Source organism: Eurosta solidaginis, chromosome 2 (genome assembly GCF_040869045.1).
Source record: "Eurosta solidaginis isolate ZX-2024a chromosome 2, ASM4086904v1, whole genome shotgun sequence".
In the NCBI taxonomy this organism is placed as follows: domain Eukaryota; kingdom Metazoa; phylum Arthropoda; class Insecta; order Diptera; family Tephritidae; genus Eurosta; species Eurosta solidaginis.
This window is the reverse complement of record NC_090320.1, coordinates 255,839,088-255,866,298: the sequence shown is the minus strand read 5'-3', so window position 1 is coordinate 255,866,298 and position 27,211 is coordinate 255,839,088. Positions and strand designations below refer to the sequence as shown.

Sequence of the window (27,211 nt, the reverse complement as noted above, 5' to 3'; positions counted from 1 at the left end):
TGCTATTTCCAATTCTAGCTAAGGAGCCTAAGGCTTGTGGACCTTGCTCCTGTTATGAAAATAGAGAACTTGATAAACTTTTTAATGTAAAGTTTTTGCAACTTGCAAGTAAATTCTTTGAACTTCTATTACTGTGATTAATTTGCTAATTCCTCGCTCACTTATAAATTCGGCGTTTTAAATAATTGTCAAACACAAATTAAATCAAAGTCTAATTTTTTAGTGATAGGTAATCTCGGGTATTATTTATGAACGTATTAGCAGCCCCAGCAGACGTTGTTCTGCCCTAATTTTGTTCTCTCCGCATAGGTTTTAAGAAGTTTTTTTCCTCATACTCCTCCTCCTCCTCCTCTCTCCTTCCTTCCATGTACTTTTATTCACCCCTCCCTCTGCCTTTCTCATACTCTGCGTCCCTTTCTTCCTCTCCGTCTTTTCTTCATCTATTCCTATCTCTTTATCTTCGTCTAACTCTACCTCTTTCTCAGTCTCTTTCTCCTTTCCTCTTTTCTTTACTCTACAGTTCTTTTTATGCTTCTTCAGCCTTTATTCCCAGTGATAGTTCCAGCTCCAGTCCCAATCCTAGCACCTGAAATGAGCAATACTTTAAGTGACACCAAAAGAGAATTGCCGATAATAGCAACATGAAATTTATGCGTTTGAGCTCCGGAATTTTATTCCGGACGTATGTATATATGTAATGTAGGTATTATGAATTCATGTCCTTATTTCGGCTTCGCGTGCATATTTATCCTTTTTTCCAGGTTGATGTAACTAAAGCGAATATCACAAAAAAAAAACTACTTTACTTTAAAGCTCTCATCAACAGCTTTCATTTGATATGTAAATTGTATAAGCTCATTCTTGGTACCCGGGTGCACTCTTTGGCCTATATCTCGAGACTCTAGTCACCCAGGGGTACGAAAAATACCCCGTATTAAAGTACCCATATTTTTTTGAACAAAATAATTGTTAATAATTGTCTTTACACACATTTTAAGGTAATTCTGTACTAATACTATCATTCTAGACGAATTTCGCCGTAACGTAACAAGTCATACCCCACAAATTCCAAACTTCGTTAACGCTACAATTCCATCGCCAAAAATGTCTAAAGCAGTATGAATCGGGCAGAAAATTATGCAACATTTAGTACCGTAAGGTCAAAAAAAAAAAACTGCCAAGTCCTATGTAAAAGTATAGGAGTTTGGCTGTTATTTTTTGGAACCATATGATATTAATGTTGCATCCTTTAATGCGCATTTTATACTGTCTGAGACATTTTTGGCGATAGAGTTCTAGCCTTAGCGAAAGCTGGAATTTGGGTGCAGCGATCCATAACTAACGCCTGGTCGACACTATAAGACTTAAAATAATAGCGGTATACTATTTGTTGTAGAGCAAAAGGCTAATTAGCACTCATTTCTTTACGAAACAGCATTTAAACAAAAAACAGTAATTCTTCAGGGGCACGTGCTCATTTGGATTAAGATAAGCTGATATTTAATTGCCAGCTTATCCAGAATACCAAAATATTTTAAACGATATTTTCTGGTACAAACGAACAAAAAAATTAGCTTTGAATTAGTTTTTTTTTTTTTTTTTTCATAATGCTTCCCATTCCCACGACCTCGAGCATATGAGTATAGCATTAACTAACTTAATAAAACTCTATCAGAGCATTAAGAACCATTTATTAAATAACAATAATTTAACAAAACCTGTCAAAATGTAAGCCACTAATTTCGCACGCATATTTACAAGATCTGGTTTTCAAGTAAGTCTGGACTCAAAAATCCGTCAATATAAGTACAACAGCTGATGACCGCCAACAGTTAACAAATTGTAGCAAAGTTGCAGGTGTGCGATAAATCTATGGTTTCAGGCAAGAATATTTGTGAATTCATATTAGGGTATGTCATATTCAGCAACTTTGTGCAAGAAAGTAAGAAACGCCTAAAAGGGTTGGCTAGGTTCCAGGGTAGGATGTTGATGTATATTTTAGTAGAAAGTTTTGTACTTTTTCGACATAACTTGTAGAATTTGTCTTCAAACCTAATCGGTTAAGCCGTTGTGGCACCTTCCATGATATTTTTTTTTGATCTGATCCTTTTGTTCATATTTTATGGGCGTACTAAAAAGAAAGTTGGTCATACCGCCGTCACACAAATCAAATACAGCATACAGTCGGTATCGGAAAAAATTACGATATTCATAAAATTACCTGAAAATAGTTCCGAAAGAGTCCCAAGGACAAATCCCAAATGTAGCAGCAAATAATTCAAGATTCAGGAAATCGTCCTGTTGTTAGGGATCATAACAATCTCGAAAGGGTACTTAAATTAGTCCTCAATTTATCCTAGTTTTTAAATTATCGTTAACAAAACCTTAAATTAGTCTAAAAATTTGCCCTGAAGTAATTTAAAAACTATCCCAAAAAAGTGGTAATCTTACATTTTCAACATTTTTCAAAGGATGCCGAAATGAACTCGAAATAGTTGCGAAACAATCCGAAATAGTTTTTATAGGATTCCGAACTGAATCCTCAAAGCGTTGAATATGGGTGGTCCAAAAACTATCCACAAATACTCAGGCAATGGTTCTGAAAATAGTAACAAAATATTGCGCTAATTTGTCGTAAATAGTCCCGGAACAATTCTCAATCAGCTTCGAAGTAAACTCACAAACATTTTCAGCTCCAGAAGCGCTGTCGTGCTATCAATATTGAATCAGCCTATTTACTGCTGGTCTGACTATTTAAGTGAACATCACCCGAGGAATCGCCATTTCTAAGTCCGGCCTAGCTTCGACTAGCAGTCTTATGTGTTTGGAGCAGTCAAATCTACCAAAAGAATAATACCTCCCGACCCACAAAGTGTCAAGCAAAAAATAAATATGGTATGGCAGCACCATATTCAGACACTTACATTAAGAGTGTTAACTCGGCAGAAGCGCGCAGAGAAATACCAAGTTACTAACGAGCTCACTTTTAAGGCATCAACTACTGAAATAGTAATTCGCTGCTAATTTGCAGTATGTTTCTGTCGTTCCTGGTTGTTTTGCTGTTCGACAATTTCACTATAATCGGCACTGAGTCTGCCACATCATACTGGTTCCGCCTCTTAACATTACTACTCTGTCCATATCCTCACCGTCAACGCTAAGCTACCAAGGTCTTCAGACGCTGCCAAGATTTTGTATCGTTTCAGCTTTTCAGGATGAGGCACACATAAAACCAGTGGTTGGAAATCTTACACTTACGAACAAATCGTTGTGTTAAACTTGCATACCTGAAATTAGATATTAGATTGGCATAAGACGAACTAAGAAGCGAACAAGAGCGTAGTTCATTGGTACGCGTTAAATTGTTTTCACGTCATTATTTTATATGAGCGTTAACTAAGCGCGTTCATTCTCGTTTGATGGTTTATTTGCCGTTGATCGATTTTGTTTTATTTGATTTTGTGTAATTGCGAAACACCAATATCCTCACAGTCAGCTCCGAGTGCTATGCCACCCCCTAGCGGGTTAGGGGGCTTAAAATATACCCGTGGTAGGTGTGCCTGTCGTAAGAGGCGACTAAAATACCAAATTGACTCAAGGGGTTGTGTAGCGCAACCCTCTCAAGGGGTTGTCAGCGCAATATATATCTTCTCCAACCCAATTGTCAACCTCACCTACCCGTGGGGAATCTCCAAGGCCCTCGGGGAGTGTCGTGCTCGCCACGTCAATAACTGTTACAAAACAAATATCTCTATAAAGGAAAAGCCACCCTGATGTAAATTGAACTGCATATTTAATAACAACCGGTGCAATAAGTTTATTGTGCTAAAGCGTTTTGTATACTCGTATATGCGAATGTGTGTCTCTATATTACGCTTACGTTAAGCACACAACTCACAGTCAAGTATGTCAAACGGTTTGCATGGATCAGTAGTTAGTAAGTCAGTCAATCTGTAGGCATTGAATCAACTCAGTCAGCTTAGAGACAGCTTAACGTTACGCTTATAAATACTTAGTTGCTTACTTCCCAAACTTCAATGCAATCCCCAGCACTGTTTTTGCTTTGCGCTAGTTTAAGCTGTTCTAGCAGCAATTCGCCATGTTCATCGCCGCTGCTATTTAACACATAAAGTAGCTATTGCCTTTTAAAGTACGCTTTGACTTGAAAAAGTCGTAATTATATGATTACTTCAATAACAATTTTCAAGCATCGAGTTAAACTTTTGTTAGCCGCATGTCCAAATGAAGCAGCAGCAGCCCAAAGCTGCCGTTGTGATGCTACGTGGTATGCAAGTTGCGTGAGTCTGGTTTATGTTTTCTATTGTTGTTGCAAAAAGTATAAATAGTCATAGCAATGGACAGCTGAGAGAGAGAGAGTTGACAGTTGACTTTATTTGCGGGCATGCATGGACTGGATGCCTACCTATCTAAGTCGTTGCCTGTAGGGTAGCACGGTTGACGCATTGAAGTGCATACGCAGTCATAGATGTGTTGCCGTTCCTGTTGCTGCGCATGTTCATCGTACCTGACATATTGGACATCATCACACCCATTCTGTCTCACAGCCCTTAGAGCATGCCAATGGCGCTGTTTAGATAACTATATGGACACATTATACTTACTTGCATATATATTTATAGTGATTGTTTATGAGTCAAACCCATATTTTTAATAAATCCGAAGGGATTTTGTCAATACTCCAAGTGTATTTATACAATGAAAAGCTTCTCAGTGAAAACTCATCTGCCGTTGGAATTCAGCGTAAAACATGTAGGTCCCGTAATCTTTTCGGAGGGTTCACGCCTTGCATTTATTTATTTATATTTTGTTTTAAAGAAAGAACATTTCATAATTTACATAAAAATAAAAAATAAAAAAATAAATGTAAGGCGCGATAACCTCCGAAGAGATCTAAGGCCGAGCTTCTCTTCCAATTTGCGTCGTGCTCCTCTTGATTTTCCCTACAAATTGACCGGACGGGACCTACATGTTTTATGCCGACTCCGAACGGCATCTGCAAGGCAGATGTGTTTTCACTGAGAGCTTTTCATGGCAGAAATACACCCGGAGCGCTTGCCAAACACTGCCGAGGGGCGACCCCGCTTAGAAAAATTATCTTCTAATTGAAAAACCTTATTTCTAAAATTTTGATGTTGCTTTGTCCGGGGTGCGAACCCGGGGCATAAGGTGTGGTAGGCGGAGCACGCTACCATCACACCACGGTGGCCGCCAATATCATAATTTACATACGTTTTTTTTTTTTTTAATAGATCTGCATAGTCTAATTTTCGTCAAGTTTTTTAATCATTCATTTTCCCACAACCTAGGAAGGTAAGCCATATTCCGGCTGTTGGATCATGTAGGCAGACAACTTTTAAAGAACTTTAAATTTTTTAAATTATTGCTTCTCCTAGAACCAGCAACTATAAGCAATAGATATCTTTGGTTAGCCCCTATTTACTTACCGGTACGAGTTTCTGCATGTTGAAATGCAACGGTCACATTTTCTCACACAAGTCGGTAGCTTTTTTTCTTACCATTGTCTCTTCCGTTTTTCGTGCATATTACTCTTTTGTATAATATACTGTTTATGGCAAGAGCTAGCGATTAGTAGCGATTTGTAATCGATTTTTTATCCGAGTTTCGCCAATTTTTTCCAGCTTTATCAGTTTTTTATCGAAACTAATCGATTTATTTTCGAATATTTATCGAAATTATATGGATTTGTATCGATATCGAATTTATTGATTATTAATCGAAAAGTTTTCAATATGTTAACAAAACTCTGACTTGTTATCGAAAAACTATCGATTTGCTGTCGAAAGTGTATAGATTTGAAATCGCGTTCTTATCAATGGTTCATCAGCGTATTATCGATTTGTTATTAAGAAGGTATCGATTAGTTTTTAAAAATTTGTGCATTTATTATCGAAATATTTTTGATTCGCTTTAAAAAAGTTATGAACATATTAGAGAAAAGTTATCGATATGTGCTAAAATTGTTACCTGCTTTTTATCGGCTTGCTGTCAATTTGTTACCAATGAGTTATCTATTTTTTATCAATTTAGTATAGAAAAGTTACCGATACGGTAAGGAAAAATGATCGGTTTCTTAATGGAGTGGTACCAATTTGTTATCGGCGTGTTATCGATTTTTTACCGACAACTAATTGGTTTCTTATGAAAAAGGTATCGATAAAAGTTAAATAAAAATCTATGACCCAAACCGTCGAGAACAAGACGATGGGAAACAAATAAGCAGGCGATTACTCGCCGATAACTCAAATATAACAATTCGTTAACGATATTTACCCAACAAAAACCATTCACTTATCGATATAGTCTGTACCAAAAAGATGCTGACGAAGGTTTTTCAAAAAGCCGAAAGTATTTGTTGTATCATGTGGTTCAACTGCAAGCCCTTGGGCGAGTTCTAGTTTATATAAATTTTGCGGACGTACTTCGGTATGCTTACGCATCGAACTACACGACCAATGGGTACTCGCACCTCTTTATTCCATGAAAATGGAATAGTATCAATATTAAGTTTGGTCCGACTGTCGAAAATTGACAGTCCTCAAAGGGGAAGAGATATACCCACCCATTACTAATCACGATGACTTGACTTGACTACCTGAGTTGATTTAGCCATGCCAATTTTTTAAATATCTTGATGAAATTTGGTATATTTGGTATCTAATCAATCGTGTATCTGAACCGATCGCATCGGATTACAATAGAATATATCTCATACAAACATTTTTTTAGAAAAGAGGGTTTTGTCGAAGTATATTTCAAATGGCAATTCAGCAACAATCACGAAAACAGACTACCAAAATGTTCAATAAATAATGGAATAAGAGATTCCCAAACAAACACGATGCCTTCCCTAAAGTTATTACGAAGGGTTACCGACTTTTTTTCTTATCTGAACCAAAATTATTTCGAAACTGTAGTAGCCAGCCTGTGTTATACCCAATATTGGTTTTCATACATTTGAAACGACGTCCTTATTCGGATCATCATCATTATCTTTCTCATTTTCTCCAACTTTGTTTTTACTCCTATTTCCTCTTCCTGTTTATCCATAATTTGTCCTTTTCATAACGTTCATCCACTCCCAAATAAATGCCGAGATAAAGTGCATTCACAGTTTTCTTAATACGAGAAGTGAGCACCTGTCACTTTTTCAAAGTTCTATGCAGAGTCATTAGTTTACTGCAAATACTTAAATATCATTAGTTTGAGCCAAAAACCTCGGATTGTGAGCAAAATTATATTGAACCTGCCCGGTAGATTAGCCTGCCCACTTTTACCAAATTTTTTTAAAACTAGTAATATACCGGGTGGCCACGAGAACCTACTGTAAAAATTTATTTTTAAGATAAATTAGAACTAACCTTGAATTAATCCAAAAAACATAGAAAGTTTTGCCACCACTTTCCGAACTTATCACTTAAAGGCTTCCAAACCATTCTAATAAGTATTTCAGAAATTTGGGACATAATGCCGAAATTTAATTAAAAATTCTCTATAAATATTCTCAAACATTCAAGTAGATTCGGTTTTTCGCTCTGCCAACTGGCGCAATTGTTAACACTATGGAAGTTAAAATCCAGCCAGTTCAATCTAACCTAACTGTGCACTCATTCAGTCTATGTGATGTCCCCACGGATCAGCCAGTTCAACTTAACCTAAGGCAAGGTCACGAAATCGAGTTTTTTCGCTTCCTATTCTTTGTTCGGCTTTGCTCCCAGTATGAAGTGGAACATTATGAAATTCTCCAGAAAATCAAACAAAATCCTAAGCTTTTGATGATTTGAAAAAAAAAAAAAAAAAAATAAATAAAAATTATATTATAATAAAAAATATAGCAAATTAATGGTATAGATTTGACTGACAGTTACTGTACCAGATCGTTTAAAATGAATATGTATTTAGTTTGATTTTATATCTGATAGCACAATCAGCTCACCTTTGTGTTTCAACGTTTAATTGAATTAAAAAATGTAGCTGCTGGCATTTAGTAAATGGCGTTAGTGTTGCATTAGTAATTGGCCAGACTATTTTCCTACATATTTTTTTTCTCGTTTTTGCAAGATTAAAATGAAATTGTATTACATCAGGGGCATTCGTTAGATGCTGGCAGCACAAACTTACCACACCAACAGTCAGTTGACTCTGAACTTCTCATTTAACTTCATCTTCAACTTATATTTTTAATCTAAGCCTCAACAACAGCAAATCTTTGTTTTCTTGCACGCTCTCTACCTCTCTTTCAAACTACTATCTTTTCATAAGTCTTCTTTTTCTTTCTATAATGTATTTTTTACTTGCTTCTATGGCAACTATTGCTTGTTCGTGTTATATTAGATACTTCTTGTCTGAATCACTTGTAAAGAAATGTTATCTTAATGCACCTTTCTTCCACTGCTGTTGCTTTGTATTTGTTGTTATTGTTGTTGTGGTTTTGATAAAATGCGTTAGTTAAACATGCAATATATGGGTATGATTACAATTAATTATTCCATTGAATTGTTATTATGGCGTTTGCCACTTCTGGCATCTTCGCACAATCAAACAAACATATGGGGATATCTTCATATTCCGGTACCGAGCAGCTACATTTTTTATGCCTATTAAGTGTGTGTTGTTATTTGATTGCTTGTTGCTGTCATCACTTGTAAAAGTCCAAAAGTGTTTATTTTCACAATGGTTGATTAGAGTCGCCAATAATTACACAGAACAACAGATGAATAGAAATTAAAAGTTATCTAGTTTAGGTCGATTAAAATCTTACGATTTTTTAATCATAACTGCAAATATTCTAAAGTTCTGCGACCAACGCTTGATAAGAGTCGCCAACAATTACAAAGAACGAAAGATGAATACAAATTAAAAGTCGAACCCGCGATCTTAAAAGCGATTTAGTTTAGTTCGTTAAAAATCTTAAGATTTTTTAATCATAACTGCAAAAAATCTAAAGTTCTTCAAACAACGCTTGATTAGAGTCGCCAATTATTACAAAGAACAACAGATGAATACAAATTAAAAGTCATTTAGTTTAGATCGATAAAATCTTAAGATTTTTTAATCATAACTGCAAATAATCTAAATTTCTACGAACAACGCTTGATTAGAGTCGCAAATAATTACAAAGAACAACAGGTCAATACAAATTAAAAGTGACTTATTTTAGGTCGATTAAAATCTTAAGATTTTTTTACCAAACCTACACATAATCTAAAGTTATACAACCAACGCTTAATTAGAGTCGCCAATAATTACAAAGAACAACAGATGAATACAAATTAAAAGTTATCTAGTTTGGGTCGATTAAAATTTTAAGATTTTCTAATCGTAACCGCGAATAATCTAAAGTTCTACGAACAGCGCCTGATTAGGGTCGCAAATAATAAACAAAGAACAACAGGTGAATACAAATTAAAAGTAATTTGGTTTAACAATTGTTTTTGTTTTTATCGGCCTATTGATAAATCATTCAAGGTTTGAATAGAGCTCAAGGCCAGAACAATAATTTTTTTCTAATGATAATTTTTGTTATTTTTTAATTTTTCTAAATTTGAAAATGCGCGGCTATGGCAGGTTGTCTGAAAAATTGTCTACTTACTATTCCAAAAACAAAATACAATTTTTCAAATTTAGAGTCATTTAGTTTATTTCGGTTAAAATCTTAAGATTTTTTAATCAAACCTGCAACTAATCTAAAGTTCTACGAACAACATTTGATTAGGGTTGCCAATAATTACAAAGAACAACAAATTAATTCAAATTAAAATTGATTTAGTTTAGATCGATTGAAATCTTAGAATTTTCCAATCATAACTGTAGATAATCTAATGTTCTAAGAGCAACACTTTTGGGACCCCTTTGTCTCTATTAAACTGCATATTTTTTCGTAGTAAAGATTCTACTCCGGTCACCAGTATATTTTTAAGTGATGAAATATATATATAATTTTGGCATCTTCGATTTTCTATCCTTACGCTAATCCTAGTTTAAGCATACCAGATTGTGTGAGAGAGTGTCCTGTACGAACAAACTGTTCTAGGCAGACTCAGAAACCTTGTACACTTGTCCGAGTGCACTGGACCTTTTACTAGTGGAAACTGTTCACCGCTACACTTCCCTACACGGAAGCAATAAGGTATTGTGTCCAAATATGAAACCAAACTTTGCAAGATCACAGATATTCAGATTTAAAGTTAAGAGGAGTATTTTTTTTTTCGGATACAAACTGCATCGGCATGAGTAAATTTTGGTACACTACCGGCTTCAACAAGAAGATATTTGTATGCCTTACATCACAAGCATGCTTTGACTCGGGAACATTCAAAGTCACTTTTCTTGTTGAAATATACGCGAGTAAGCTGAATGTAGAGAACTTGGCCGTGATAGTTGGTGCGTGTTCCAAACATATTAAAGTGTCAGTGGGTACAATGAAAACAAAAAAAGAGATAAATTAATTGATAAGATGACAGTCTCACCTTTCAATTTACATTTTTCTTCTTCTTCTTATTCGCGTTATTTTTGTAGTTATACAGATATACCCGGAACGGTTTGAGGATCGTTGTCGATGTTGATGGTTTTAGACAAACATTGGTCCAGTACGATTCAGGAACGATTTTATATAACCACGTTGGAACTTCTCGTTCTGTGCAGAGTTTGAGGTCACCAGCGCCTCGGCTTTGCTTTTAGTTGAAAATGTCAACGTATGCCTGCAAAAGGCTCTAGACAAAAAATTTGCGCGGAACAATATTAAAGACAAGCTAAGGAAGTTGCAAAAGTCTGCATACCGTGTGATCGCAAAGTCGCCCTATAGAGACTCGGAATGTGATAGCCAGTGTCCCCGGTGGTATCTTCAATATCGATATCTTCATCAAGAGTGGTATTCCAAGGCGGCCTCGGGTGTCAGGGGTAACTAAACTTAAACATTTTGAAACTCTTCGATACAAGCTGTAAAATCCTCTTCCTACAAAGAGGTCTGAAAAAGTAGACAGTGCACCAAAAGATCAAACATCTCAATTTTTAAACGATCCGTAATAAACTGTGTATTGGTCGCTGGTATCTAGGTAGAGCGTTGTTCATGAGTCCTTCGAACGAATATAGCAATAGAAAGGAACACCTCTTTGTATAGCAAAGAATGTAATTGCACTTCAAGTACTCATCAAAGGCACATATCTAATCAATGACTTAGAAAAAATTTCACCTCTGTCGAATTTTGAAGAGCTTGTGGCCAGATCATAAAGATATATCACCTCAAGCCTTTCTAAAGATGAACAAATATAATATATTCAGATTAGTTGCAGTGCTCACCGGTTGCAAGACTGATTTGCAGGACGGAGAGTTGCAAAAAATGGTACCGAAAAATTGGTTTCATGACCTGGATTTCAGAGTAGGATATTTAATAAAGTCATCAATACAAAATAAAAACCTAAGGAGGGCTCACATCCAATTTAGTAGACCTCATAGACCATATAGACAACCCCATACGCCGGGGCCGAAAAAGAGACAAATGATTTTAAAAATGATTTTCTCTGTAGGATAGCTAGTTACACGCATTAGGCGGGAGCGTAGTCAAATGCAGAAGATGTAAAGCATAAGGTCAAAACAAAGTTCATGCTTCGCTGGTGATGTCGCAGCTGCTTTCGTCCGGGTGCGTAGAAAGCCGTGGAGTACCTACTGTGCAACTACCCAAAGCAATGTTGAAGTAGAATGAAGTTTCTTTGTAAGACCCCTTTGGAGAGCCAGAACTCAAAGAAGTTAGATGATGTACAAATTGTTCAGTCTAATTACATTCACCGGAATCGGCTCAAGTTTAAAAAAAAACCTCTCTTGAATATGTCTTGATAGTACAAATCGATGGCTGAGCTGAATATCTCCCTATCTCGGCTGCCATTACGAAAACCCCTATCTCAGCAAATACTTGAAACAGGCCGTATATCAGAATTTGTTTGCAGAAAATCTAAGTCTTAGTTTTCTTCAAAAGCACCACATTATAGAAATTTATTCAATAACGCCCTATTTCAGAATTCCGTTAAAGAACTTACAGAATGTATTTCAAAAACGATCTACCTCAAAATGCCCTCACAGAGGTTGGCACCTTGTCGTTTGTATGTGGGCTTAGCCGAACTCTATAGCACTCGACTATGAGGCTGAGCTGTTTAGGGCTGGCATCTTCGCCGTTTCGCCTCATAGGAGTGCGGTGGAATATCGGTGACCAATAACTGCCAACCCCCTAGTCCAGAATGTTATGCGGACCGTGGCTATTGGACGTTTTGCAGCCAGGGTATATATTCGGCTGTATTCCAACGGAGCCGTTCCGATACCGGGCCTACTCGGAAAGTATTGTTGGCCTTTGCACAGCAAGGGGCGCTACTGTGGTGGACGGACCTAACCTATGCTGCCCTTTGTCGTTTTTAACATATATTCCTAAATAGCACGTCATTTAATTAAACTCCAAAAGAGTGCCTTTTTAAAAAAGACTTTTAAGGAGATTTGAGGTTGAAGTGGCCAGTCAATAAAGATCGAATATGTTCACAGTGCTTTGAACGTTGGCGTTCTTTAAACAAATTCGATTACGCCGCTTTTTAGAACACAAACAAAATAGCAAAAATGCTGAAGTTTAAGCTTTTAACGTTAATACTCACCAATTTCGATATACGTAATTTTAACTAAATCCTAAAAACAAATTTATCTTTTAATTTTAGGTCACCGTCAAAGTTCTGGATAAAAATGATAGTCCACCAGTTTTTCGTGACACTCCGCTCATATTCAATGTTAGCGAGGATTCGAGCGCCGGTCATCATATTGCAACAATACGCGCTACTGATCCTGACACTTTGGGTACGCTCACCTTTACTTTGATTGGTGATGGTGATGATAAATTTTTGTTGGAACCTGAGACGGGACGGCTACGTTTGAAAGATGCACTCGATCGTGAACTAAAGGATAAATATGTGTTGCAGTTGCGTGTAGCTGATGGAGTACAAAGCACCGATACTACAGCAGAAGTTTTGGTGAGTATTTAAAGATAAATTAAAAAAAAAAAATACGCCAATAAGAAAAAAACTAGCATTGTGGCATATATTTTAGCATTAAGTCTTTTGTATGTATTCGCAATATAGTATTTAAAAAGATGAAGTAGTTGATATGTTCGCTCCATATGCAACTATATGAATGAAATGTATGTTTTGTATTAAGTTTACAGGAGAAGGACCCGTGCGCATATTGTGCAATATTGTGCATATCAAATATCAACAGAAATTAGCTGTTCTATCAACTCCACAAACAGGCGTCGTATCTTTATGCTCGGAATTGCCCGGTGAATCCAATACTCAAAGAACAGTACCCAAAACTTGCGGAAGAGGAACGCATACTCCCCAGGGAAACGCGAGCCACTCTAGCTCAACCCCGATCTGGATACTTTAACAGGTTAAACTCTAACCTATTCAGAATCAACCACGACATATACATTGTATGCACTACTTGCAATGTGTCCCCATATGACATCAACCATCTCTTTAATTGTAATGTGGAACCAAGGCCTCTAACACCCCTCTCATTATGTTCTCATTATGTTCTATCAATCAAGCATCTATAAACTTATATGCGCTTGTACTGCCATCTGACGAATATTAGCAAGTGCCGGTAATGCAGTGTTAGTTCTAATCAAATATTCACAATAGTGCCATAGTACAAAAAGATTTCTTTGTGTCATAACATTAGTTTATTTTTAACAAATTATTTTAATAAAAATAGCTAAACAAAAGCACTACGACTAATAATGCCCAAAGCTCGCTAATAGCACGAATCTCCATATTTAAAACCAAAACTTTATTTATAGATTTGGATACGAAATAAGAGCGAAAAAGGGGCCTGTACATAAAAACAGCAATTAGAAATAATCTACAAGATTTTTATTCATAAAAAAAATGTATTGGGTTATTTGTTCATCGACATAATACAAGTAAAAAAAACTAAACTCTCAAACAAAGCACAAAGTAGATATACGACCAAGCAATCTCTATAACAATTGTATATATGCTATCAAAATTAGCTGTTTAAAATTATCACTTGTGGCGCCTTTTTTTTTTCTCTCTGACAAATTATAATTTTTTGAGTTTTTGGTCACATGATGTTATTTCTTGATAATGAATGAGGACAAAACGAAGTACCTGCTACTTTTGGCAGCCATAATTTGGAAATAGTAAGACTTCGTTTATTTGGGAACTAGTATTAGCACAAGCAACAACAGCAACTCTGAAATCCAGCGAAGAATTACTCTTACTAATGAATGCTAATTTGGATTAGGTAGGCAATTGAAAAGTAAAGTCCTCTCTCGGCAAACGAAAATGATGCTCTAAAAGTCACTTATCGTACCCGTTCTGCTCTATGGTGCAGAAGCATGGACCATGACAACAACAGATGATGCGGCTATGTGAGTGCTCGAGCTAAAAGTTCTTCGAAAGATTAAGGGACCTCTACCCATTAGCGAGGGCTTGTACCGAAGAGGATTTAATGATGAGCTGTACCAGCCTTACGCAGACATCAACATATACCATGTTATGCGACTGAAGGGTGACGCTTCTGCTAAGAAAATATTTAATCACAAACCGCCTTTAGAAGTAGAGGAAGTGTGCGGCCTCTATCCACTGAAAATTATTTAAATTCCCTTGGTATGACAAATTGGTGCCAGTAAGCAGAGCGAGGATGCAACTGGCGCGCCTTGTTGGGCGGTCATAACCATTTAAACGGCAAAGCGCCAATGAAGTAAGTAAGTGAAGGAATAAATCGATCGTGCAGGCACAGTTTTTTGAATTTATTTAATAAAAGTCCGGGTTTAATAATATCTCTCGTACTAAAAAATGTAAAGCCCGATAATAATTTTTTCTGAAGAACTTTTATTATAAAAGCAATAACAGTTAGGGTCCCTGAAATGAAATAATCAGAGAGGATTTTGACATTTTTTCAATTTCTTTAATTTAGTAGTTGGGAATTAATAGAAAAATTTAAAATTTTGTGAAAAGATGACATCAATTTACGTATGGATATCTCACATCTGATGGCCCTTAGCACGCAAACTTGGTAGCTCATGATTAATGTTTCTTGGACTAATACAGTAACTTTCCGATTTCGGAGATGGAAAGGGCATAAGCGGTTAAGCTACTGGGTGACCTTATCCTCAGTTTCAAACTTGTTTGATCAAGGGCTTCATGGCAACTTTGGAGACAGAAATTTCCTTGCAAATATTACCTTACTCTTACGTTTGTAAAATATTAAATACCTATATTCATACCTTTATTCATTTGCTGGTTGCTTTAAATTTAATAAATACAACAAAATGAAACATATTCAGAGATCTTCTTGCCCGATATTATTATGAGCTCGAGTTTTTTTCTTAAGTCTACAGTTTTTATTGCATCCTCACTAGAGCGGATTCACACTTTTCATACTTCGATTATCTTCATATCAAGTTTTTGCGCTTTTTACTTCTTTTTCAAATATTCCTTTCTTTGTGTATTATTTTTTGTATAAAGTGTAATTTGATGCCTCGCAACGTGTTAAATATGAACGCCTCAATGATTATTTTAGTGCGCTTCCCTTTTACTTAACAACAATGTAGTATTAAGCTCATATATGCGGACGCAAACAACAACAAGCATAAGTACATGTATGTACCCAGCAAAAAATTTTTACCTATATAAGGCTCATTTCAAAAGCTCAAAAATCCTCTGGCAACAGGTTTAATTAAAGCAAGGGATATTAGTTGTATGGAGTATTCCTTATAATACTCCTTATTTTTCAGTACTTATGTCATCAGGCATAAGGAGTATCTGAAATGTGTATGGCTTATAGCCTCTACAATTAAGCCTTACATAAGGAATTATTTTAGCTATTACGAGGAATACAATAACAATATTAAAAGGCTTATGAACTAAATAAAATAACTCACTAAAAATCAGTCTTACATCAGTCGTTATAATAGAGTAATACATCGAATAAAGTAAACTGATTATAAGGTTTGTGAACCAGGTAGCATTAGGAATTTATTTATTTCTTTTCTATTCTATTTTTCATATATTTTTACTTCCATTATCTAGATCGGTTGAATGTTTGTCCGCTTTTCATACAAATCTTGCAATCGATTTTTAAGTAACTTCTCATTCAGCTACAAATGTGAAACTTTACATATAGGTTAGAACACCGTGACAATGCAACAAAAGGAAAAAAATCCGTTAGGTGGCTCACGGATCGAAATAATTAGATCAGAATTTGAAAATTTTCAAACCAGCTTTTAAGTAACTTCTCGATGAGCTAGAGATTTGAAATTTCAAACTTAGTTCAGAGGTCGATGACAGCCGATGTCGCGATACAAAAAGATTCGCTAGGGAGCGCATGAGATGAGATATTGAGAAAAATCAAATGGAATGGAGGGATATTTGGGATTAATTTTTATGTAAGTTCCCATTGAGCTACAAGCGTAAAACTTAACAGGTAGGTTAAGACACCGAGAAAATAAAAGAGAAGGGGAAAATAAAAATAAAATAAAAAAAATTTAAGCACTTCCTTTATATAAATGGACAAAAATCAGCAATTTCAAAAATATTTATGAGAAATAAAAATATAAAGGTGGAGCGCAATTGATTGACTAATAATATCTCCGTTCCTATCAACCTTCCAATCCACGTAATGTGCGCTCCACTTTTGTGTTTTTACTTCTCATAAGTATTTTTGCAATTTCTATGTCAAAATTTAAAAATCAAAGTTTAGCAAAAATATGTCTTTATATAAGGAGATATTTTTCGCTGATTTTTGTCCATTTATATAAAGGAAGTGTTTAATTTTTTGTTTTATTTTTATTATATCTAGGCAACATTTATTTTGTATATTTTGGATTACCTTAGGGATAAGGCTTATTTGTAACTTACGTCAGCCCAGTATAAGGACTTACTATAAGGCGTATAATTTACTCTTTTTACCTTATTGTTCCGAATATTAGCAACACTAAGGGATACTATCATCTCTAAACCGATGCTAAGCAGTGACTTGTACGCACATCAGTAAATCAATCAATATGTCTACTCATATGTACGTACACGCAGCGGAGAAGCAACGCACAACCACATGCATATATCTCAGATACTCCTGGAAGTATGCAATTACTCACATATACATGCGCATGGGCTATGAGAAAAGCTATAAAATCGTAGTTATAACTGAGAAATTTATAGCTAATAACTAACTAGTAAATTCTAGAATAGAACCGCCTAGAAGAAATCACAGAGTATAAAAGCGGCAACAGTAGAGGCACGACAATCAGTTTGATTTAAGACGCTATCTGGCGAGCAATAGAAGTGTTATTGTGAAGTACTTTAATAATTTATTCAACAGTTTAGTGATTCAAACGTTAGCAGAAGGTTGCAAACAAGAAGAATTGCATAAAATTCGTTGCATTATTTTAAGATTTATTTGCCAAGAGTTAAACCAGCATTCCTTATTGCTCAGATATATATGAGCATATTAAATTTGTATATTATAGACACGTTTGTGTATATATATATTTTTGCGCGCACACCTTAAGTTTATTTGTACAGGAATGTTTACTATAAGAAAGCTTGGAATATGTAAAGCAGACAAACAGATTAAACAAAGTTGGTATAAAAGTGGATAATAAAAAGGATCTGATATGTTAGAAGCTAAGCTAGCTAAAAGGTAAAATCTTATAACTAAACGAAACACTTTTTCTTTTTCTTTGAGATATATCCAGACCTAACCAGATGGGTTAGGTTAGGTTAGGTTGAACTGGCAGGTGTGTAGTATGACCAGAAGTTTATTTAACAACCAAACTGAAAAACCCTTTCAGTTGATCTGTTTTACTTATAACTACCAATAGAAATTTGACACGCCCAATGCTTTTATTTAATGATCTGATCAACGCCCTAGATTGACGAGGAGTGTGATGGATGACTAGCACCTAGGACCTACCTAATTTTTTCTAGTTTTTAATATTATTTTTACTTAATGTAAGTATTGTTTTCAATAAAACCGTTTAACTTAAACATTTTTTTTATTATTTTATTTTCAAGCTTTTGGTCTTTATTTGATTGCCTATTATTTGCCATTCTATTTAGTTCAATTAGGGTCTCATTATTACAACGACACTTTCCTGACTTTACTGGACTCAGCTCGAACTCCAAAGTATTTTGATGTCACTTCTACCGTACCTTATGTAACAAGTGTTCCAAATATGAGCCAAATCGGACCACAAGAACGATTTTTCTTGGATATTGCGATCCTTGCGCCACCTGGAGACGATTTTTTTCATATATCGCTTTCTATTCATGTATGCAATATATGTGTTCCAAATATAAGTCTAATCGGAGTACAAATACTACTTTTTTGAATATCTCGATACTTGCACCACCCGGCGGATTTTCTTCTTCTTATTATTGCATTGTCATCGGTTTCTAAACTATATTCTAAGTTGCTTGTAGCTTATAGGGAAGTTACTTAAATTTTAATTACAAAATTCGTAAACATCGACCGACCGGCCGCTACACATAGTAAAGCTAAATAAAACCATTTAAAAAGGCACATCGCTCGAAGCTTGTCTTGTAGATGACCCAATCAGATTGCAGATATTGACTTCTGCCATCATATTCTTTTAAATTAAGTCGAATTAGTGGTTAGAGATGTATGCAAAGCGAGTTGGAAGAAGAAACGATGGAAAGTTTTGTGCTCGTTCCCTGCACGCCTCTGGCTAAAACTTCAGCCATTAAGAGTGGCACAGCTATCAGATCTAGGAGCGGCAAGCAATATAGGTCCTATGAAGCTATTTGTATTTGCCAAAAGGACGCATTTATTTTGTAATATAGGTTCTGATTGTTTATATGGGTTTTCAATTTTGTTGTTCAAAATACTTCTGGAAACACTATGGGCTCACTCATTCAATGGGAAACTTCAGCTATTAGGAGAGGGACAGCTATCACACCTAGAAGCGGCAAATAAGAGGACGCATTTATTTTATAACATATGCTCTATTTTTTTATGGAGTTTTCAATTTGGTTGTTCAGAAACTTCTGATAACAGTATGAATTCAATCAGTCTATGTGAGCTCCTCATGGACCAGCCAGTTCAACCTAACCTTAACTACTTTATTCTTTTTCGTCAAGCTGTTCACATTGGTACTATCTTTTAGTTCTCTTGTTCTCCTTATTTCTGTTTACCTTTTTGGTTTCTTTGTGTGATTCTATTTGCCTTTGTCCAAGAAATCCTTTTGCGACACAAAAACGGCTTGTTGTAGTTTTTAATAGTTTTTGCTTTTTTATCACTGAGTTGAGCTTAAAGTGATGCCTATTGAAGTCTTTTTAATGTGTTTACTTTGAGATGTCGTCTTCATCTTACACCTACCCACTCGAAAGGAGAATCATGCATGCATAAAGTAGCGAGCAGAAAAATAGCAGTGAAAATGTTTATCAAAATTTGTAAACTAACTTCTGTCTTTTTTTCTTTGCAATAATTTAGGACAAAATTTACATGAATTTTATCACTGAAACTATGCAAACCATTCTCAAAAACAGTTTCCAGAAAAATTGGAAAACTCGCGAAATCTTGTTTGGGGCCTCAGATTTTTTTGGAGTATGCACTTGTGTAGCCCATTATATTTTAGTCTTGCAATGTATAACTTAAAAGGCCGTTGAAATTCGTATTGATATTTGGCTATTTGGTGAAAATTGCCACTGCTATTTTTGTGCTCGCTGCTGTACATGTGAACCTAGTTACGTATAAAGCATACACTATACATCATACGCAATAACTTCTCTAAAATAGAGCAAATTAATTTTTATAATACGAAATGCGTACATAACTCTAAGTAGATATTTGATGACTCTTTTGTGCCTTGAAATTATTTCTACGAATCCATTAAATTTGATACTTTATATACCGTTCGTTTCCCTTAGCAGAACGAGATCTTCCTTTTTAACCAGTTTACCAGAGGTGTGTGAGAACTTCTCGTCTTAACACGCATTCGCCACGCTTTAGAATTGAAGTTATGCTTGCATAAGTTAGAGAAGAAAGAGCCTCTTGGGCTTCCGAAGACCTTAGGCAGTATTATCGATGTTATGGTCCTTTGCTGGATACAAATCTGGAACGTTCCGGTAACAAGCACTATTAAGATACTAGCTCGACCATCTGGCGAACGATTTGAAGTCTGAAATTACAGAAAGGTTTTAAAAGAAGCCAATCGTCATTTTATTTTTATCTGCGACGCTATCCATTTTAGAAATGCATTACGAGAGCTTTCCAGATATTAGCGGGTGGCAGCATTGCATTTTTTAATCACATCGAAAGATTTGTTGTGAGTATACCTGCCTGATTAGCTCACGAAATAGAGGTTTTAGGGACTGTACACTGTGAACAGCAGTTGTATTTTGATTGAGGGTAGTCACATTTCCTCGATGACTAGATTTTTTTCAGCTTTTTGGCAAAGAAAAAAGCTGCAGAAATAGGAAAATGTACAGTATATTCCAAAGAAAACCTTAGTCTTAGTTATTATTACAAAAAAGCTCCCGAAGATTGAAAGGAATTTTACATATAGGAACAGTCCTTTTCTGTATATGAATGCGGCATGTTACGATACTTCCACCCGCGGCCAGACCGGAGCGGGAATGAAATATTTCAGCCTTCAAGCCTTCAAGCTAACGAATTTCAGTCGTGTTTTTTATTTAATATTTAAGAACTCAAGAGCTTAACACCGGTTTACATTAACTGAATATTCAATTCTTTTTACCGTTTAAGAGAAATCATCGCCAGGCAATTTCATAATTCTGGTTAAGGTTTCACTGGGACTCTAACCACAGATCACTTGGTTAAACAACCGTTGCCTGTACAACTAGGTTGTCCAGCTTGCAGTTTTTTCTAGCTTCTTTTAGAATCTCCTTTTTACACTCACAACACAGTTTGTCATACACTCTTAAGGGCAGTTATATTCCAAACTGGCTAGCTCACTCAGCAAGCAGCGTTCTATGGAAACTAAGTTATGACGGAGGGGCCACGATTATTAATCTTGCACTACGGTCTTGATGGGACGGAGATCGAGAGCCTTATGAACATCACATTGGTTCATTAAAACTGGTAGCTGAAAAGACTATATAATACAACGTAAAATAAAGTTATGACAATGTATGTATGTAGTCCGCCTCCGAAGGCGGGTGATAAGAATCACAGCCCACCTAAGTAAGCAGATGAAGACTCTAAAGAAGGCCAGCACTAAAAAAGATAAATGTTTGTCGCTATTAAACTCCGAGGACATCTCAGCCGAGCTTTTCTTTTAATTTGCGTCATTATCCTTGTTACGCATAAATGGTGGCCCATCTCATATGTGGCAAAGGACTGCGCATGCCTCAAAACTTCTCTTACATTCGGGTAATGTCTTTGTGGCTACAACAATAACAACAAGGATGCCTAAAACGAAAGCAAGTGTGGCGAACGAATTCGAATCCCTTGGAATTTTCGGATAATGCGAAGCTTCAAAAAATTTAAGTTACTGCCGGGTTTTATTGCAGAGGCAAAATCATTAAAATGATTAGGATCAAAACAAGTAAATGGAATAGCTGAAAGCCATTTTGATTTTAATATATTTGGTTAGCCCCCTTTTCTTGTAGAAAGCTGATAAAAATATTTAAGGCGATATGCAGCAGTTTGCTATTGCTATTGTTGGCAAGAGTAAAGTTTTCTTTTAGGCAAAAAGTGCCTAAACCCTCTTTAACGGAAGTAGGTATGAACTTTTGTCCCTCTTCATCGCCCTTCCAATATTTCCCTCTTTATCCCGCCGCGGGAAGACAGAACTCAAGGCGAAACTGTAAGCGAAAATACCCCGCTCTTTAAAAATATAGATTGTGGTTAGAATTCATCTTTAGGATCAACAAGCAGCATATTAGACGGCTTGACTGAGTCCTTCAAAGTCCTGATACTGTTGTTCAAGAAAATATACCACAGCCAGTTTAGCTTTGCAGGAAGTCTAAACTCAGACATAACGGCATTTTCTTGTCTTCTTGCTGACAGATGCTTGAAATCAACAAAAATAGGCCATTTTGATTATCGTTTCAAAAGTCTTTCCTCAGAAATTTTTGTTATCTTATTAATTTGGGCTACGATAATCAGGGCAGAATCCACACAAACAAGATCTAATCTGGATGGTGTACCTTACTCGAGTGCGCACTGTGGCCAAAACTAGACATCACCTTAAGCCTTTGATATGAACATAAAATTGCTGAATCCTAGAATTATTCAAATATTTTACATTTTTATCACAATTAAATTTGTTTTAGTCATAAATCTCCACACTTGTATTTTAATTTTATGTACATATAAAATTACTTTAAAACAAGTAAGGAAGGCTAAGTTCGGGTGTAACCGAACATCACATACCCAGTTGAGAGCTATGGAGACAAAGTAAGGGAAAATCACCAGGTAGGAAAATGAACCTAGGGTAACCCTGGAATGTGTTTCCATGACATGGGTTTCTAATGGAAGGTTTTAAAGAGTATTTTAAAATGGAGTGCGCCATAGTTCTATAGGGGGACGCCATTTCGGGATATCGCCATAAAGGTGGACCAGGGGTAACTCTAAAATGTGTGTTGTACGATATGGACATCAAATGAAAGGTGGTAATGAGTATTTATAAAGGGAGTGGGCCTTAGTTCTATAGGTGGACGTCTTTTCGAGATATCGCCATAGAGGAGGACCAGGGGTGACTCTATAATGTGTTTGTAGGATATGGGTATCAAATTAAAGGTATTAATCAGGGTTTTGAAAGGGAGTGGTGGTAGTTGTATATGTGAAGGAGTTTTCGAGATATCGACCAAAATGTGGACCAGGGTGACCCATACCATCATCTGTCGGGTACCGCTAATTTATTTATATATTTCATACCACGAACAGTATTCCTGCCAAGATTCCAAGGGCTTTTGATTTCTTCTACTTAATATGGTAGGTGTCACACCCATTTTACAAAGTTTTTTTTCTAAAGTTATGTTTTGCGTCAATAAGCCAATCCAATTACAATGTTTCATCCCTTTTTTTCGTATTTGGTATAGAATTATGGCATTTTTTTCATTTTTCGTAATTTTCGATATCGAAAAAGTGGGCGTGGTCATAGCCGGATTTCGGTCATTTTTTATACCAATATAAAGTGAGTTCAGATAATTACGTGGACTGAGTTTAGTAAAGATATATAGATTTTTGTTCAAGTTATCGTGTTAACGGCCGAGCGGAAGGTCCGATGGTCGACTGTGTATAAAAACTGGGCGTAGCTTCAACCGATTTCGCCCTTTTTCACAGAAAGCAGTTACCGTCCTAGAATCTCAGCCCCTACCAAATTTCACAAGGATTGGTAAATTTTTGTTCGACTTATGGCATTATGGCGGCCACTGTGGTGTGATGGTAGCGTGCTCCGCCTACCACACCGTATGCCCTGGGTTCGCACCCCGGGCAAAGCAACATCAAAATTTTAGAAATAAGGTGTTTCAATTAGAGGAAATTTTTTCTAAGCGAGGTCGCCACTCGGCAGTGTTTGGCAAGCGCTCCGGCTGTATTTCTGCCATGAAAAGCTCTCAGTGAAAACTCGTCTGCCTTGCAGATGCCGTTCGGAGTCGTCGGAGCCACGCCCATTTTGAAATTTTCTTTTATTTTTGTATTTATTCTAAATTATTATTTGTATTTATTCTAAATTATCTTCTTTTAAAAGTGGGCGGTGCCACGCCCATTGTCCAACATTTTACTAATTTTCTATTCTGCATCATAACTTCAACTCACCTACCTAGTTTCATTGCTTTACCCGTCTTTGGTAATGAATTATCGCACTTTTCAATTTTTCGAAATTTTCGATATCGAAAAAGTGGGCGTGGTTATAGTCCGATATCGTTCATTTTAAATGGCGATCTTAGATGAGTGCCCAGGAACCTACATACCAAATTTCATCAAGATACCTTAAAATTTCCTCAAGTTATCGTCTTAACGGACGGACGGACAGACGGACATGGCTCAATCAAACTTTTTTTCGATACTGATGATCTCGATTCCTTTATACCTGTACAACCAACCGTTATCCAATCAAAGTTAATATACTCTGTGAGCTCTTCTCAACTGAGTATAAATATTTACAAATGCAACCGCTTTTTCCTTTCTCAGCGTGCTTACCATTTTTTTGATATACATTCTTAAGCACTTGTGTAGCCCATTATATTTTAGTCTTGCAATGTATAACTTAAAAGGCCGTTGAAATTCGTATTGATATTTGGCTATTTGGTGAAAATTGCCACTGCTATTTTTGTGCTCGCTGCTGTACATGTGAACCTAGTTACGTATAAAGCATACACTATACATCATACGCAATAACTTCTCTAAAATAGAGCAAATTAATTTTTATAATACGAAATGCGTACATAACTCTAAGTAGATATTTGATGACTCTTTTGTGCCTTGAAATTATTTCTACGAATCCATTAAATTTGATACTTTATATACCGTTCGTTTCCCTTAGCAGAACGAGATCTTCCTTTTTAACCAGTTTACCAGAGGTGTGTGAGAACTTCTCGTCTTAACACGCATTCGCCACGCTTTAGAATTGAAGTTATGCTTGCATAAGTTAGAGAAGAAAGAGCCTCTTGGGCTTCCGAAGACCTTAGGCAGTATTATCGATGTTATGGTCCTTTGCTGGATACAAATCTGGAACGTTCCGGTAACAAGCACTATTAAGATACTAGCTCGACCATCTGGCGAACGATTTGAAGTCTGAAATTACAGAAAGGTTTTAAAAGAAGCCAATCGTCATTTTATTTTTATCTGCGACGCTATCCATTTTAGAAATGCATTACGAGAGCTTTCCAGATATTAGCGGGTGGCAGCATTGCATTTTTTAATCACATCGAAAGATTTGTTGTGAGTATACCTGCCTGATTAGCTCACGAAATAGAGGTTTTAGGGACTGTACACTGTGAACAGCAGTTGTATTTTGATTGAGGGTAGTCACATTTCCTCGATGACTAGATTTTTTTCAGCTTTTTGGCAAAGAAAAAAGCTGCAGAAATAGGAAAATGTACAGTATATTCCAAAGAAAACCTTAGTCTTAGTTATTATTACAAAAAAGCTCCCGAAGATTGAAAGGAATTTTACATATAGGAACAGTCCTTTTCTGTATATGAATGCGGCATGTTACGATACTTCCACCCGCGGCCAGACCGGAGCGGGAATGAAATATTTCAGCCTTCAAGCCTTCAAGCTAACGAATTTCAGTCGTGTTTTTTATTTAATATTTAAGAACTCAAGAGCTTAACACCGGTTTACATTAACTGAATATTCAATTCTTTTTACCGTTTAAGAGAAATCATCGCCAGGCAATTTCATAATTCTGGTTAAGGTTTCACTGGGACTCTAACCACAGATCACTTGGTTAAACAACCGTTGCCTGTACAACTAGGTTGTCCAGCTTGCAGTTTTTTCTAGCTTCTTTTAGAATCTCCTTTTTACACTCACAACACAGTTTGTCATACACTCTTAAGGGCAGTTATATTCCAAACTGGCTAGCTCACTCAGCAAGCAGCGTTCTATGGAAACTAAGTTATGACGGAGGGGCCACGATTATTAATCTTGCACTACGGTCTTGATGGGACGGAGATCGAGAGCCTTATGAACATCACATTGGTTCATTAAAACTGGTAGCTGAAAAGACTATATAATACAACGTAAAATAAAGTTATGACAATGTATGTATGTAGTCCGCCTCCGAAGGCGGGTGATAAGAATCACAGCCCACCTAAGTAAGCAGATGAAGACTCTAAAGAAGGCCAGCACTAAAAAAGATAAATGTTTGTCGCTATTAAACTCCGAGGACATCTCAGCCGAGCTTTTCTTTTAATTTGCGTCATTATCCTTGTTACGCATAAATGGTGGCCCATCTCATATGTGGCAAAGGACTGCGCATGCCTCAAAACTTCTCTTACATTCGGGTAATGTCTTTGTGGCTACAACAATAACAACAAGGATGCCTAAAACGAAAGCAAGTGTGGCGAACGAATTCGAATCCCTTGGAATTTTCGGATAATGCGAAGCTTCAAAAAATTTAAGTTACTGCCGGGTTTTATTGCAGAGGCAAAATCATTAAAATGATTAGGATCAAAACAAGTAAATGGAATAGCTGAAAGCCATTTTGATTTTAATATATTTGGTTAGCCCCCTTTTCTTGTAGAAAGCTGATAAAAATATTTAAGGCGATATGCAGCAGTTTGCTATTGCTATTGTTGGCAAGAGTAAAGTTTTCTTTTAGGCAAAAAGTGCCTAAACCCTCTTTAACGGAAGTAGGTATGAACTTTTGTCCCTCTTCATCGCCCTTCCAATATTTCCCTCTTTATCCCGCCGCGGGAAGACAGAACTCAAGGCGAAACTGTAAGCGAAAATACCCCGCTCTTTAAAAATATAGATTGTGGTTAGAATTCATCTTTAGGATCAACAAGCAGCATATTAGACGGCTTGACTGAGTCCTTCAAAGTCCTGATACTGTTGTTCAAGAAAATATACCACAGCCAGTTTAGCTTTGCAGGAAGTCTAAACTCAGACATAACGGCATTTTCTTGTCTTCTTGCTGACAGATGCTTGAAATCAACAAAAATAGGCCATTTTGATTATCGTTTCAAAAGTCTTTCCTCAGAAATTTTTGTTATCTTATTAATTTGGGCTACGATAATCAGGGCAGAATCCACACAAACAAGATCTAATCTGGATGGTGTACCTTACTCGAGTGCGCACTGTGGCCAAAACTAGACATCACCTTAAGCCTTTGATATGAACATAAAATTGCTGAATCCTAGAATTATTCAAATATTTTACATTTTTATCACAATTAAATTTGTTTTAGTCATAAATCTCCACACTTGTATTTTAATTTTATGTACATATAAAATTACTTTAAAACAAGTAAGGAAGGCTAAGTTCGGGTGTAACCGAACATCACATACCCAGTTGAGAGCTATGGAGACAAAGTAAGGGAAAATCACCAGGTAGGAAAATGAACCTAGGGTAACCCTGGAATGTGTTTCCATGACATGGGTTTCTAATGGAAGGTTTTAAAGAGTATTTTAAAATGGAGTGCGCCATAGTTCTATAGGGGGACGCCATTTCGGGATATCGC

General features: G+C 36.2%; 1 protein-coding gene across 1 annotated transcript in view; it reads left to right on the top strand.

Moving 5' to 3' along the window:
• Positions 1-4,181: 4,181 nt before the first annotated feature.
• The window catches only part of LOC137241841 (cadherin-related tumor suppressor-like), a 178,436-nt gene continuing 155,406 nt past the window's right edge, over positions 4,182-27,211 (top strand). Inside the window, exons 1-2 of the mRNA XM_067769222.1 lie at positions 4,182-4,298; positions 12,732-13,040. Of these exons, the coding sequence (XP_067625323.1) occupies positions 4,182-4,298; positions 12,732-13,040 (426 nt within the window). The remainder of the gene's footprint in view (positions 4,299-12,731; positions 13,041-27,211) is intronic.